We start from the raw sequence: 17,266 nt of genomic DNA, 5'->3' as shown, positions 1-17,266 counted from the left end.
TTTGTGGTTATCCTTCTACTGTTGTTAAATATCTTTGTGGTTATCCTTCTACTGTTGTTAAATATCTTTGTGGTTATCCTTCTCCTATTATTAAGTATCTTTATGGTTATCCTTCTACTATTATTAAGTATCTTTGTGGTTATCCTTCTACTGTTGTTAAATATCTTTACACTTATTATCCTATCTGTTCTTACGAATATCTGTGGTTATCCTTCTGTTGTTATTAAATATCCTTGTGTTCATCCCTTCTATTGTTGTTAAGTATTTCTGTGGTTACCCTTTTATTGTTGTTACCTGTCTTTCGTCGGCATCTTAACGCACACAATCACAGAATTATAAACTAGATTAAAAACACTGTTTACTGTAAACCAATTTTAAACTCTGGTTAATTATATGTGTTGAAAAGAAACTTGTAAGTTTTTGTATTCCAAATGAATGAAACTGGAATGACAAAATGCTGTTTCCTTTATTATGGACATTTGCCAGGTCACTAAAGCGCAACTTTCCCACTCACACATACTTACTGGACAACTGTTTGGCTAATTCAGTATATTTTAAAAACTTCGAATGAGGGCTTTCTTCCACAAGTGGTGGAGGTGGAGATTCCTTTGTTGGTGTTGTAGGTTCGGGAGAGCCCCCACAGACAGATGAAAATTTCCAAGAAGAACCATACAAGTTTCCATCTTTAACGAAGTGTGCTTTACTTAGATGGTGTCTGTAAGCACCCTTGGAGATAAAGTGGGTGTCACAAAAGGCACACCTCAACAATGAATCTGACGTAGCTGCGTCGTTACATGCCCAACTAAACTCTAAAAGGGATCCTCTGGTTACCTGGTTGTTGGGCCTAGCAATGGAGGCATCTGTTTTGTCCAGAAGCTTCTGGAGTTCCTTGAGAGGATGGCCTGATGAAATTTCTTGTATTTTTTCCTTTTTATTACTCGATACCAAGAAAGATGATCTAAACTTCCGCTTCTTCTTGCTTGGTATTTGTGTGTCTTTCATCTTCTCAGTTTCTGGTTTCACATTGCTGATGAGAGCGTCAGTATTTTGATTTTCCGTAATCGATGAACCACACGCACTGAATGAAGGTGTACAGTTTGCACCAGGAGCTAATAAAGAATCTGAAACAGAGAACAATGCACCATCCTTACCAAAATTCGATGTACTGGGGATGCCAGACACTGATGTGGAATTTATATTGGCAGTTACTGCCTCACTACCATTAACAAATAACGCACCTTCGGAGCTACAGAGAGGTGTCTCACAAGAAGTAGGAATTGACGTGTCAGGCGTAAAAGCTGATGACGTTTTACGTGCATCAGAGTCTGATGTGTCGTCAGGGGAGTTTGGTGTACCCAGAGGGCCTGAAATTTGAGCCATCCACTCTCGTTTGGTGTTTTTCGTTTTAGAAAGCGATTCTGGAGAGCTTTTATCGCGTTTGGAAACTGGACTCAGCAAATTAATGGTAGATACAAACTCTGACGTACTTCTTACAGAATGATTCGGACATATATTAACCTCTGGTGTTTTTCTTTCACAATCTGAGTTTGTCTCAGTGTTTTCAATAGTGTCACGGCTGTTGGTTTTTTCTCCATCAGTAAGCGATGATCCGACTTCTTGATTGACAACTGACGACTCTGAGCATACTGATCTCTGTCGGCTCTGACAGAAACGAGTATCGTCAGAGTGACTGTCTCCTGTTAAAGAGTCTTCTTTGTGGTCATAAACGATGCTGTGAGCCTTCTGTAATCCGAATAATTCTGTTGATGGTGCCACACTGCCTTGGTTTTTGACATGTCCAGTTTTGGTGTAATAATCAGGAGAATGCCAAGGTGGATAGACCTCTTCATCAATACCTAATCGTTGAAGAATTCCTGTCAAACAAACACCGACTTTCTTATTGTCGTTTTCAAAACTTTTTTCTATTAATTTTTCAAGTGCACTTAACACAGAGGTGTTGTCATCTACCAAATCACAATCGACTGTTGTTTTAGTTCCCTTGACAACTGACTCTGTAGATTCTTTCTTTATTGTAACAACGTCATTCGTATTTGGTACCTCGGCGTTACTTTTCTCGAGTGAAGTTCCTTGCTGCTGACAGCAGAGGTGTCCTGGGGTTTTAACCGATTGAACAAAGGTTGCAGTGCTCTTTAGTGAATCCTGTGTTTTCGAGCTTTGAGCACAACTTTTGATGTGAAACACGAATTCTGTGGCATCTACTTTTTCCCCGCATTCTTCACAAGACACTCTACCTTGCGGAGATTCCACTTTGGATGCTGAAGAAGTCTTTTCTTCGTATTTTACGTGATTAAGTTTGTTTAGTTCTATGCGTTCAAGTTCCAGAAGTTTCCGGACAGGTAGAGATTTCTTTCTTCTTTCCTTGGTGTGTCGACGACGCCCTCCTCCTTCTGTGATTGAGCGTAATATGTGTTCTTTGTAGTGAGCGTTTTTCACCATATGGTAACTCAGTTCTTTGAGGCTTCCAAAGGTTTGGTCGCACACGTTACAAGTAAGAACAGCGTTGAGGTGAGGTTGGGAAGTCACTTGGTCCTCTGGAGTCCTCCAGGAGATGAGCTGCTCTTGACTGATGATGTTAATGTAGTGCTGGGTGACTCTCATGTGAGTTGTCATGTCTGCCAGAGTCTTAAACGACTGTCCACACCACATACACTTCAGAATTTCTTTTGTTTGTTCTGCACCCTTACCGAGCCAGATGTCCTGCCCACGCACAAGTTTCCGGGGAAGGGGCTCGTGTTCCTTTAACAAATAATTTCCACCTATACTTGATGTTGAGCACTTCAGAGTCGCGGTCGTAGTTACCGGAGAAGTCATAATGGTGGAGAAAGGTACAGAAGCTTGTATACTGGTCATGCCACAGCGAGGACTGTGTTTCATGTGGATTGTCATCTCTGCAAGACTCTGAAAGGACTTCTTACACCACACACACGTGAAGACATCTTTGTTCTGTTCCCCGTTCCTACTTATCCACTGATTCTGCCAGGTGTTCTGTCGGACCCCTTGTCGATAACCATCAGACTTGGTCAGGGGCTGGCTTTCCAGGGAACCATCAGTCACAACACCCACTAAGCTGGCAGTTGGAGACTTATCCTTGATCATCGAATAGCTCATACTAGTAATCGGAGAACTTGAAGACGCTAGCTTTAACGGGGAACTTGAAAAAGCAGACCTATGTTCAACAGGACTTAGTCCACCATTCCAAATCTGGTAATGTGACTCAACATTCTGGTTAGTTGACTCTGATGTAGGATCATTTCTTGGACCACTGGATTTGTTCAAATGGTTTTTGGTACACCTTGTCTTGGTTCCATATGGAATAGACAAGTCCAGAGGTGAATCCAGAGTGTTTGGACTGTGTTCACTTTCGACTGGACTAAAAGGTTGAGTGGTCACCAAAGGTTCAACAAAGCCTTCTTTCTTCAGACTAAAGTCCAGTGGGCCATCCTCATCCATTACTTTAAAATAATAGTTCGACTCTTCCAACACGTCACCAAAACCTTCTTTTAACCTCATCTTACGATGTCCCTCTTGTTGTTGAGATATTGCTAAACGTTTACCACTTGCTGTTTCTGAGGTTAAAGTTCCCGCGTTTTCTATATCAATGGTTTTCACTGCAACAGCAGGGCAAACAGAATCAACATCCAATTCGGACTCACTCTGGTCACCCGTTTCTTCGTCAATAAGCTGTTCGGATTCTACTATGTGACCGGCAGAGGGAGCTTCAGATGTGAATTCATTTTTACCAGGATCGCTTTCTTCCCCTAAAAGGAAAATCAACACTTTTTTAATGGAAACTATCTTCATACATAACTTATCTTATAATAAAAAATACGTGAAGTTGGAGTACAAAAATTACGAAAAACATTTTTCATCATATTAATAGATGCAAACAAAGACTGCTTTTGGAAACCATACTTAGGACACTAAACAAAGCAAGATAACCCACAATTAAGATTCTAGATTTTTCATTATGCAATTCCTTTGTAGCACTTTACTTCGACAGTAAAATAAGCCGACGTTTTGTCTATTAAAATTATAATACGCTTTAATACTATTTTATTTTACCTTCGTCTCTTACCATATTGTACATAGGTGGCGCTATATATTCTTACAGCTACAAAATAATGAGGAATTATATAAATGTCCCATGTGTAATAGTGACAAATATAACCATCAAAATAACTATCTACATTTTTAACCATTCTTGGTTTTTTTACGTTTATCTACTTGTACCCCAACATATTTATTCGTCTATATTGTCTCTTTTTCTCCACCCAAGAACGTGCATGAGCCAATAAACTCGTGGATATGTTGACGTTTCCTTTCCGTTAAAAAATATTAGCTATCGTCACGTCTGTACTACCTGCGATTGACAGTTATCGCTGGGTCATTACCAAGAAAATATTTCACGATCTTCCCCCCCCCCTTCACAACGATGAAGGTGGATAAACGCACCTCGATACTAGGACACCACGACGTTCTTTTTCCCTGCAACGACTGCCTAATGTCAGCATTACAGGCAGAATACAAGGTCGTGTGGAAGGTTTCCTTCGGAAACGGGGAAACACGTGTGAGTGCAAAATTCGAGAGTTTGACGCGTTTATAAAGAAACTTTCTGCGTGTGTTAATTAATTCTGCACCCCTAATATCGTGTTTGAATCCAGATTGAGCTAACACAATATTTTCTTCTACTGGAGGTGGTTAAGCCGCACCTTCGCCAACACAGCTTTCAACTCACATGGTGGTTAAGATTGCATAATGTCTTGTATTTATGTGTATACATATTTAATAATTTCAAAATGTTTCATCAACCTGATAGTTACTGCTAAGCCAACTTTAATCTCTTTTTCTTTTGCCATTTTGTTCCCGATTGATTATTTAAACAGCTGATCTCATAACTTAGATATCATCAGACCCTTGGCAATGTGCTTTCATAAACAAAGCATTGCTCAACTCTCGTGCAATAACAAAACACACGAGATCAAAGAATTGTCCAAGAGCATTTGGGTTCTCAGGTTTATTATTTTGAGAAATACACACACACACACACACAAGTAATTCAGCACTAAATCAAATAGGGTAATAATTATTACCACTTTAAGCACAGCTCTAACCTCTCTAATAACATCTTAAAACGAGTCCTGGTATTAAACGGAAGATCTCGTCGGCAAATGTAGTGTGTTTCAGAGATTGCTATGCATTCGTATTTACTATGTATCTCTAAATTTTTGGTATTAAATATCTACAGTGCTTAATTTATATAAAAAAAAAAAAAGTTCAACTGATGGGCGGATGGGGCTGATTCGAAGATCATAATTTGAACCTTATTATTACTTGTATTTGAAGGAAGAAGGGTGTTTTCTTACGATCAATCCCACTATTCGTTGGCAAAAGAGAAGACTAAGAGTTGGCGGTGGATGGTGATGACTAGCTGCCCTTCCTCTAATCTTACATTGCTAAATTAGGAACGGCTAGAACAGATAGCTCTCGTGTAGCTTTACGCGAAATCCCAAAAACAAAACAAACACATCGAGCTATCTGCCGTGTCCACCGAGGGAAATCGAACCCCTGATTTTAGCGTTGTAAAACCAAAGACTTAACGCTGTCCCAGCAGGGAACGGGCTGGAAGGAAGTAATGGCGTTCATTACATCAGAAGGTAGTCTTTTAGTTAACTATAATGTTTTTACTTTTAGATAAAAACAACAATAAGAAATAATTGTTTTTTGTTGTTAAACCTAAGACTACAGAGTAGGTTATCTGTGCTGTAACCATCACGTATGAAGAAACCTTTAACGGTTTTAGTTCTCAGACTTATCACTGGGGGGCACAAAATTAGGAGAAATCCAGAAAGATGGGACAAAAATACCAATATCCGTATTTAACCGTAAAGTTAGTTTTAATAATCTATCTCTGCGTAAATAAAGAAGACAATCTGTCTTCGGCCTATGTTTTGTTAACATGAATATAAATTTGGACAGAAGTTTCTTTTTTATAACAACTGGCTCCACTCAAAGCATGCGGATCACATGTCACGTAGCCTTGCTCATCGTGTCGCCAGATGATGGATGCTTGTTATTACGTGTTAAAACAAAACTTGAACCTGCTCTGAAACAGGCTCTAAGGGTTCATGGCTGGTATGTCAAAAGGTTTTTTCATACTAAAATGGACTGACACGTGTACACTGAGGTTTTGTGATTAGTTGGCTACACACACACACACACAAAAGGAGATAATAGACTGTTAATTGCTGGTTTCCGAGTGTACTGAAGAGGCATATTCATTCTGTTACTACTTTAACCCCGTTAACATCTGGTGTTATAAGTCTCACAAATATATGCCGGACTAAATTTAATAATATATATATATATAAAACCCTCCCCATCGCGCCAAACATGCTCGCCCTTTCAGCCGTGGAGCGTTATAATGTGACGATCAATCCGACTATTTGTTGATAAAAGAGTAGCCTAAGAGTTGGCGGTGGGTGGTGATGACTAGCTGCCTTCCCTCTACACTGCTAAATTAGGGACGGTTGGCGCAGATAGCCCTCGAGTAGCTTTGCGCAAAATTCAAAAAACACAAAAATATATAACCCATACTTGACCTGCCTGTGACACCACTACAAAATCAAGTAGCCAGAACCGAGAAAAAAACATACATAATCCATACTTCTGTGCCATTTAAATATCCTGGGAGTTAAGTTATTTTATGTATATCAGCTATAATCAGTTTTATTTATTTTTAAATCATGGATGACCCTCAAGCTATATATTTAGCTTTCTAGAGTACGTGGAAACCTACAACTCCTATATTTAGATTGCTGGGCCAAGTGTGACAATATAACACCTATTTGTTGACCATCTATGAACCTACAACCTTATATTTAGTTTGCTAGATTAACTGTGACCTCACAAACCTTATTTGTTGAACATCTATAAACTACAAGCCATATATTTAGTTTACTAGACCACGTGCAACCCTAAGAACCCTATTCGTTCAACATTTGTAAACTACAAACCATATATTTAGTTTGCTAGAATACATGTGACCTTATTACCCCGATCTTTTGACCACCTGTGAACCTCTAGCTCCTATATTTAGTTTGCTAGACTAGGTGTGAACCTACGAGGGAATTGCGATTATTGGTCAATGACATACGTTAGACGAAAGAAAGTATTTATGAATACAGCTAGGTACTAGTGGAGTCACTTCTTATTGCTGTCCAGCTAACATAACGAACAATCGTAGTATATAAATCATTAGGTAAAGGTTCGAGCTCGCTCAAAGCTTCTACTGCACTTCTATAACATGAAAACCAAATCAGAGACGCCTCTTATTCAGATTCATTTTATTATCTATCACTGTAGAGGATTTTTTTTTAAAGGACTGTGGCCCATTACTGTTCGACGGTGCGCCACAATTGTTGCACAGTGGTTAGCTTCTTTAGCATCAAGGCTTTCAGTTTCTACCATATTTTTTAAATTCAATCAGGATTGAGAAATGGATTTTTGAATGACGTAACTTCAGCACTTTTAATTTCTAGATTCTTCCTGTCCGCTAATAACCTATTACTGATTAAAACAATATTGCTGCAGATCACTTCACTGTCCAGCTCAAAACCGAGTCCCTGATCAGTAAGACGGGAAACACTTGGTGGATGAAGATGTCCCTGGTATAAATATTTCTTCATAGCTCTTTCATCATTCAATAAGTTTCTTCTGTTCTATAGTCTAGTTATGGTGATCTTTGGGGAAATAAATCCTTTTCCCCCCAAGTTCTTATATAATGTTCTCTTCTTCCCAAGCTAAACTCAACTGATGAGTTGCTTATGATACCCACTTTCAACGTTATAACCCTTCAGCCGATAGTCAGTTCCTAATAATAGTTCTGGATATACCCACTTTTAACATTATAGCTCTTCAGCCGATGGTCAGTTCCTGATAACAGTTCCCGATATACCCACTTTTAACGTTGTAGTCCTTCAGCCGATGGTCAGTTCCTGAAAACAGTTCTTGATATACCCAGTTTCAACGTTATAGTCCTTCAGCCGATGATCACTTCCTGATAACAGTTCCCGATATACCCACTTTTAACGTTATAGTCCTTCAGCCGATGGTCAGTTCCCGAAAACAGTTCTCGATATACCCACTTTTAACGTTATAGTCCTTCAGCCGATGATCACTTCCTGATAACAGTTCTCCATATACCCACTTTTAACGTTATAGTCCTTCAGCCGATGATCAGTTCCTGATAACAGTTCTCGATATATCCAGTTTTAACGTTATAGCCCTTCAGCCGATGGTCAGTTCCTGATAACAGTTCTGGATATACACAGTTTTAACGTTATAGCCCTTCAGCCGATGGTCAGTTCCTGATAACAGTTCTCGATATACCCAGTTTTAACGTTATAGCCCTTCAGCCGATGATCAGTTCTTGATAACAGTTCTCGATATACCCAGTTTTAACGTTATAGCCCTTTAGCCGATGATCAGTTCCTGATAACAGTTCTCGATATACCCAGTTTAGCCCTTCAGCCAATGGTCAGTTCCTGAAAACAGTTCTCGATATACCCAGTTTTAACGTTATAGCTCCTCAGCCGATAATCAGTTCCTGATAACAGTTCTCGATATACCCACTTTTAACGTTATAGTTCTTCAGCCGATGGTCAGTTCCTGATAACAGTTCTAGATATACCCACTTTTAACGTTATTGTCCTTCAGCCGATGGTGAGTTCCTGATAACAGTTCTCGATATACCCACTTTTAACGTTATAGTTCTTGAGCCGATGGTCAGTTCCTGATAACAGTTCTCGATATACCCAGTTTTAACGTTATAGCCCTTTAGTCGATGATCAGTTCCTGATAACAGTTCTCGATATACCCAGTTTAGCCCTTCAGCCAATGGTCAGTTCCTGAAAACAGTTCTCGATATACCCAGTTTTAACGTTATAGCTCCTCAGCCGATAATCAGTTCCCGATAACAGTTCTCGATATACCCAGTTTTAACGTTATAGTCCTTCAGCCGATGATCAGTTCCTGATAACAGTTCTCGATATACCCACTTTTAACGTTATAGTTCTTCAGCCGATGGTCAGTTCCTGATAACAGTTCTGGATATACCCACTTTTAACGTTATTGTCCTTCAGCCGATGGTGAGTTCCTGATAACAGTTCTCGATATACCCACTTTTAACGTTATAGTTCTTGAACCGATGGTCAGTTCCTGATAACAGTTCTCGATATACCAAGTTTTAACGTTGTAGCCCTTCAGCCGATGGTCAGTTGCTGATAACAGTTCTCGATATACCCACTTTTAACGTTATAGTCCTTCAGCCGATGATCAGTTCCTGATAACAGTTCTCCATATACCCACTTTTAACGTTATAGCCCTTCAGCCGATGGTCAGTTCCTGATAACAGTTCTCGATATACCAAGTTTTAACGTTGTAGCCCTTCAGCCGATGGTCAGTTGCTGATAACAGTTCTCGATATACCCAGTTTTAACGTTATAGCCCTTCAGCCGATGATCAGTTCCTGATAACAGTTCTGGATATCACCGAAACACCATATTTGTCGTGGACTTAAGCACTAATTTCAGTGAAGGTCGCGAAGCGGTCGGACATGGATATCTTTCAATAAGGTTATTTTCCACATAGACCCTTCCATGCAAATACGTTAAACCGTTCTGTTGTACTGCTCAGTGTTGACTTTGGCCTTACTTTCAAAGAGAATTAACTACGGTACATAATAATAGCTTTTCACCCAACGGTCCTCTGCCATTTTGTGATTTATACATTTAATAAGATAAACTGAATAAAAAATCAGATTATTTTAATAATTTAAGATAAACTGAGAAAATGTGGTTATTTTAATGTTTGTTTGTTTAGAATTAAGCACAAAGCTACACAATGGGTTATCTGTGCTCTCCTCACCACGGGTATCAAAACCCGGTTTTTAGCTGTGTAAGTCCACAGACATACCAGTGTGCCACTGAGGGGCATTTTAATAACTTAAGATAAACTGATAAAATGTGGTTATTTCAGCAAACAGTGCTTGAAAAACACAGGAACAAATGAAAGGAACTATTATGAAATCATTAAATACAGAAATTAATTAATAACAAACAATTAAGGACAAAAAGATACGGGACTTGAACCAGAGATCCCAGTGGACATCAATTAGCAACGGTTATTGCGTGATTTACTGTATTTTTGTATATCTGTTGTAACTGTTATTAGAGCCCAAACTTTGTTATTAATTTTTGATCACGAGAAACCCACTTGAAATAAAAATATATCTCAGAACGTCTGGTGTACATATTAACACTTTTATTGATAAGGAGAGAACAACGTTTTGACCTTGCAAGATCATCTTAACCTGACGTCAGTAAAAGTGTTAATACCAGCCGTTCTGAGATACATTAGTTGATGTTTTTCAGGACTTATTGTTTATGTGATTATTACACATTTTATCACTGATTTGTTTTAGCAAGCTAAACAATACGATACCTTCCTAAAAGGAGGTCACTATAGGGACTATATACAGATATGTACTAATGGTTAACAATACTAAACATTAAAAACAGAAAGCAAGCTCAGAATTAGATTATAAAACTGTGTTCTTTTCTGTAGTGTTTTTCCACAAATGTTTACACAAACTGAGTTCTGTGGCTACAAGGCGTAGCTTGGGTTTGACAGATGTATTATATTGAATCTTCGGTGCCAAGATAGGTGATGTTTCGTGTAACACTCAGTGATAGGAACGTCACGCACGTCAGATAATTTGCTAAACTTTCCAAACCTGGATATTCTCAAGGTGAGAACAGGAAACAGCTGTTTCTATGACTTTTGTCTTTCAGTTTCTTATTTAGGCGCAAACTAATGTGTCAATTTACAATGAGAAGTTATCGTTTTAACAGTGAAAAGCACACCTCATTTTGAAACTGTGAAAAATCTGTACCGTGTTGTACTCTCAATACAGAGAGAGTTGTGAAATACTGGTATAACACACACGTTACAGTTATCAGTAACAGTTTTAACAGTGAAAAGCACACCTCAATTTGAAACTGTGTATAATCTGTACCGTGTTGTACTTTCAATACAGAGAGAGTTGTGAGATACTGGTATAACACACACGTTACAGTTATCAGTAACAGTTTTAACAGTGAAAAGCACACCTCATTTTGAAACTGTGTATAATCTGTGCCGTGTTGTACTCTCAATAAAGAGAGAGTTGTGAGATACTGGTATAACACACACACACGTTACAGTTGTCAGTAACAAGATACTGGTATAACACACACACACGTTACACTTGTCAGTAACAGGATACTGGTATAACACACACACACGTTACAGTTGTCAGTAAAGTGATATAACACACACACACACGTTACACTTGTCAGTAACAGGACACTGGTATAACACATACTTTACAGTTGTCAGTAACATGATAGTGATATAACACACACACGTTACACTTGTCAGCAACAGGATACTGGTATAACACACACACACACACGTTACACTTGTCAGTAACAGGATACTGGTATAACACATACTTTACAGTTGTCAGTAACATGATAGTGATATAACACACACACGTTACACTTGTCAGCAACAGGATACTGGTATAACACACACACGTTACACTTGTCAGTAACAGGATACTGGTATAACACACACACGTTACACTTGTCAGTAACAGGATACTGGTATAACACACAAACGTTACACTTGTCAGTAACAGGATACTGGTATAACACACAAACGTTACAGTTGTCACTAACTGTACAGACATCCACAAGTTTTATAGAGTCTGTAAACCTGACGATGACCGAAGAAGGTCGAAACGTTGTTCGTCCCTCTACGTAAAATATTTTATCAACCCAAACGAGCCGTTTTTACATATATATTTTTCTCTACAAGTGGGTTTTCACGACATCAAAGAGTCTCGACCGTTCCAGGTTAAGTGTTAATGTAATCTTACCTAACATGACCAGTTCTTCCTTGAACAGCACCCTACCTAACTACCTGTTAAATATATATATCCTTGTTTAAGTGTTGGCCTTCGAAACAAACAGTTTAATTGCTTCTACGCCTACAAAGTTTCGTTGATCAATCATATTAGAAAAAAACAAAAAAGAACAAAAAACACATAATTACCTTTAAGTTACTTGAAAGGTTTCGTACTTTCTAAATACAGGATGGTTAAAAATGTTGCAGTTTAAGTAAACATGTATAGAATGACGAGAGGTCGCCAAAATTTGTTGTTGAAATTCAAAGACGGTCTAACTTTGGTTGTTGTTGTTTTGAATTAAGCACAAAGCTACACAATGGGCTATCTGTTCTCTGCCCACTACGGGTATCGAAACCCGGTTTTTAGCGTTGTAAGTCCGTAGACATATCGCTGAGCCACTGGGGGGCTCTAACTTTGGACCATTCTGTACGTATGTCCCAATAGCAGCTTGATCATAGTCAAAACTGGATACAAACGTGCAGGATAAAAATTGGATAATATCTCTGTACGAGTGTGCGTGTTTATACATATGTATTACGTTTTAAAACAATTTACGTAATAGTTTAATTGATATTAACGATAATTAGAAAATTTGTTTGTTTTTTTGTTTTGTTTGGAATTTCGCACAAAGCTACTCGAGGGCTATCTGTGCTAGCCGTCCCTAATTTAGTAGTATAAGACTAGAGGGAAGGCAGCTAGTCATCACCACCCACCGCCAACTGTTGGGCTACTCTTGTACCAACGAATAGTGGGATTGACCGCACATTATAACGCCCCCACGGCTGGGAGGGCGAGCATGTTTGGCGCGACGCGGGCGCGAACCCGCGACCCTCGGATTACGAGTCGCACGCCTTACGCGCTTGGCCATGCAAGGCCTGATAATTAGAAAAATCAAAATAAGTTCAGAAATATTTGTGATTTATCTTCCTGATATATTAAACATATATGAAGTTCCACAATTACTCCGAGATGGAACTCTTCAATCTTGAAACAGTTTGTAATCCTCTAACAGTGGTTTCCAACCTTTTTTATGCCCCGCACCCCTAAAAAAATTTAATATGTCCTCGCACCCCTCACAGTAATTATTTATTTAAGAATAAAGGTGAAGGTGGCCAAAACAAATTTTTATAATTAGTTTTTAGTGATATATAAACAAAAACGAAACATTTGGAAAAGGAAAAATATTACAACAAACTAAAAGTTGCATAAACCCTACATTGCTTACAAAAAATAAGTTTTCATCCATGCATAAAATGAAATTTCTTTGAATTTGAAATGTTCAAATGTTCATAAACCAATTTAAATTTTATGACTTTTTTGTTCTTGTTTATTTCTTACGAGTTTTTCAAAGCGTGGCACTTTGTTGTTGATAGCAATCCGCAAGTCTACCTGTGCACCCAAGCGATTTCTAGATTTTGTCTTGATTGACAAAAGGACACTAAATCCAAACTCACATAAATATGTCGTCACGAATGGGATGAGCACATTTAGTGCTATTTCAAGAAGTCTTGGAAACATGTCCATTGCCAAACACCAATATTGTTCCAAAGTTTTGCTTTCAAACTGCATTTCAAGAACTCGATTTGTGCACAGTTCAATAAGATCTTCCTTCAGTTCTTCATCATCCGACATATTATCCAAACTGAAGGAGGATGGATTCATAATCCATTCTTCAGGAGTTTCCAGTTCTCTTCCAAACTGTCCATCAAATTACTTTGATAGTATTTCCAAATGATCCACAATTTCTTCACACACACATGGAATTAGGGACTTATCCTCACCTACCATTTCTTCGAGTGATGGTAAATTTAAAAGATTCCCTCTTTTAACTCGTCGACACCAAAGATGTAACTTTTCTTTGAAAGCATTTAACTTTTCGCAGCATTTCAATATGTTTATGTTTTTCTCTTGAAGAGATACACTCAGGTCATTTATACGAGTGAAAATATCACTCAAATAGGCTAGCATTTGGTTGGATTCTTGTGATTCTATTTCTCCGGGTAGATCATAGTCACTTTCCTTCAAAAGGTTTTGACTTCTTCTCGCAGTTCAAAGCTCTCTCACGTGACGGCCAGCGGACTTCTGTGTGGAAAAGCAAAACTGAATGCTCACTTCCAAAATCTTCACAAAGCGACTTGAAGAGGCGGTAGTTCAGAGCGCGACCCCTAATCCAGTTGATGGTCTTCACAGAAGTGTCAAGGACCTATTTCAACTTTGAAGGCAATGTTTTTGATGCCAAAGAATGTCGATGAAGAAAACAGTGAGTACCTTGCGAGTGCAGAATCTCTTGTTTCATCAGTGCAAAAAATCCTGATTTATTTCCTAGCATAGCAGGGGCACCGTCGGTACACACAGAACCAATAATTTGGACATCTTAATCATATTTCGCAAAGAAGTCCTTCACACACTGGAAGATATCTTTCCCTTTTGTGATTGTTTTCAGATCTTCACAGAACAGGAAATTTTCCATTATGGCACCATCATGGACATATCTCACTAGTGCGATGAGTTAACTGCAATTTGTAACATCAGTTGTTTCGTCCAATTGGAGAGAGATTTTCAAGGGACTAGCCCTGATATCTGTAATAACTTGGTCCAAAATGTCCGAACTCAAATCACCAATTCGGTTTTCAATAATATTATTTGATCACGGCACTACTTTAAGCTTGTTTGAGGATTCTTTTCCCAGAACAATTGTTGCCATTTCTAATGCACACGGTTTTATCACCTATTCTGCAATTGTATGGGACTTCTTAGATTTGGCTACTTTATACGCCACGTGGTATGAAGCCATCAGCAGTGGTTTGTCAGCAGATATAAAACCTAATTTTGGAAGGGTTGCTCGAGAATCAAAGCAAGCCCTTCTACCTTTCAACGATTCAACATCATGGCCTGCAACAGTTGATCCACCATGCCGGTTGTTGAAGTGTTCCTGCAGCTTAGATGGCTTCAAGTTTGCATTTGGAAGGACAGCGTCACAAAGCATGCACTGGGTTTTTTTTTGTAGATCCTCAGTTGTTCCGATGCAAGTGGAACCAAACTTCACATAATCATCATTCCATTTCCTTTTCTTTGACATAATGAAATATTTTTGCACGAACACAGAATCAACAATGCACTGACTACTATAGCATCACGCATGGGTTTATATAATCTGTGAAACTTTCTAGAACATTCTCGAATATACGCCACATGACGTCATCGATTAATTCTGGATACTTTTGGAAGTTTCTCGAGTCACGATCACGTGAATACATAATATAAATAAATGATAGACACTTTAAGACAGCGTTCACGAATGTAACCTAATTAGTTGTGCCGAGTATTTAGGTCACGTTTACGTTTCGTGTGTTGTTTGTTTACAGTTGTACATTAAGATTTCGGTCTGCGCCAGTGACGGTAGAAACGATAGTTTATCGTAACAAGGTAAAAAGCTACGTCTGTAACAAGAAAAATAAGAAATAAAAATCAAACGTAATTTTTTAATATATAGGACAGTACCCTTAATATAAAGAAAAAAAACTGAAATGTTATCTCGCACTCTCTGGAAAGCTATCTCGCACTCCTAGTTGGGAACCACTGCTCTATGGTGTAATTTTTTCAGACTTCAAATGCTTTATATTACGACCATAAGTTCAGTGTACTGATGCCAGAATGTTTCACTGTAATAGTGTTAGTTTTTCTACAATGTAACAATCCCAGTTTCACAATATTACACTGTCAGATTTTCTATACTGTAACAATCTCAGTGACACAGTATTACAGCTTAATAACCCCAGTGTCACAGTATTACAGTGTCAGTTTTTCTACATTGTAACAACCCCAGATTTATAGTATTAGAATATTCGTGATTTTCTACACTTAAACTATTACAGTGTCAGTTTTTATACAGCATACCAATCCCAGTTTCACAGTATTACAATTTTAGTTTTACTACAATATAACAATCCCAGTACTACAGTGTCTGTGTTTTTATACAATGTAACAATCCCAGTGTCACAGTATTGCAATGTTAGTTTTACTACAATATAACAATCCCAGTACTACAGTGTCTGTTTTTATACAATGTAACAATCCCAGTGTCACAGTGCAATGAGTTAACTGCAATTAACTGTTTTTATACAGTGTAACAATCCCAGTGTCACAGTATTACAATGTCAGTTTTACTACAATGTAACAATCTCAGAATTACAGTGTCTGTGTTTTTATACAGTGTAACAATCCCAGTGTCACAGTATTACAATGTTAGTTTTACTACAATATAACAATCCCAGTATTACAGTGTCTGTGTTTTTATACAGTGTAACTATCCCAGTGTCACAGTATTACAGTGTCTGTGTTTTTATACAGTTTAACAATCCCAGTGTCACAGTATTACAATGTTAGTTTTACTATAATATAACAACCCCAGTACTACAGTATCTGTGTTTTTACACAGTGTAACAATCCCAGTGTCACAGTATTACAGTGTCAGTTGTTCTACAGCCGGGTTAAATTTTTACATTCTCCTTGTGTGTGTGTTGTCATTCACAGTTGATGAAACAAAGCTACTACAGAATTTCACTACAGCGCCATCTGTGTCCCAACTGTTTCTAATATTAACTCATTTGTGAAGTTCAGTAATAAATATAAAAAAGGTGAACTTTCGATAAAAATCTTCTAAAAAGCACCAAATGACTATTCTTAATAAGATTATTATAATTAATATAACAATATAATATATCATGATTAAGATACATTGATTCCTAAGAAATAATGTTAATGGCATTTTCGGCCGTAATCCCAATAACGTATCACGAGCGAGCAGCCAAGACGTTTAGATTAGTCCTAAATCTTGCGTTCCAAGATAAACATGCAAAATACTTCTCATAACAGAAGAAAAGAAAAAAAAATTTAAATAAATAGTGTTCAACAGACAACAGAACAAATTTTAGATTGTACTACATACCAACACATTTGTGTAATATTTCACACCTATTATCATTATTCCAAAATCATCGTCAGTAATGTAGGCAAATGTCAAATGAAAACCTAAATCAGGTCCAGCATGGCCACGTGGTTAAAGCACTCGATTGGTAGTCTGAGGGTCGTAGATTCGAATCCCCGTCACATCAAACATGCTCGCTCTTTCAGCCGTGGGAGCGTTATAATGTTACGATCAATTTCACTATTCGTTGGTAAAAGAGTAGCCCAAGAGCTGGCGGTGGGTGGTGATGACTAGTTGCCTTCCCTCTA

General features: G+C 38.1%; 1 protein-coding gene across 2 annotated transcripts in view; it reads right to left on the bottom strand.

The window, feature by feature from the left end:
• Positions 1 to 447: 447 nt before the first annotated feature.
• The window catches only part of LOC143258260 (protein tiptop-like), a 67,474-nt gene continuing 50,655 nt past the window's right edge, over positions 448 to 17,266 (bottom strand). For both annotated transcript variants that reach the window (XM_076517240.1, XM_076517245.1), the window contains exon 2: positions 448 to 3,779. In XM_076517240.1, coding sequence (XP_076373355.1) covers positions 511 to 3,779 — 3,269 coding nt within the window. In that variant the 3' untranslated portion in view covers positions 448 to 510. The remainder of the gene's footprint in view (positions 3,780 to 17,266) is intronic.

The sequence above is a fragment of the Tachypleus tridentatus genome, chromosome 1 (genome assembly GCF_004210375.1).
Source record: "Tachypleus tridentatus isolate NWPU-2018 chromosome 1, ASM421037v1, whole genome shotgun sequence".
In the NCBI taxonomy this organism is placed as follows: domain Eukaryota; kingdom Metazoa; phylum Arthropoda; class Merostomata; order Xiphosura; family Limulidae; genus Tachypleus; species Tachypleus tridentatus.
Note: the sequence above shows the minus strand (reverse complement) of the source record. Positions and strands in the feature narration are given on the sequence as shown.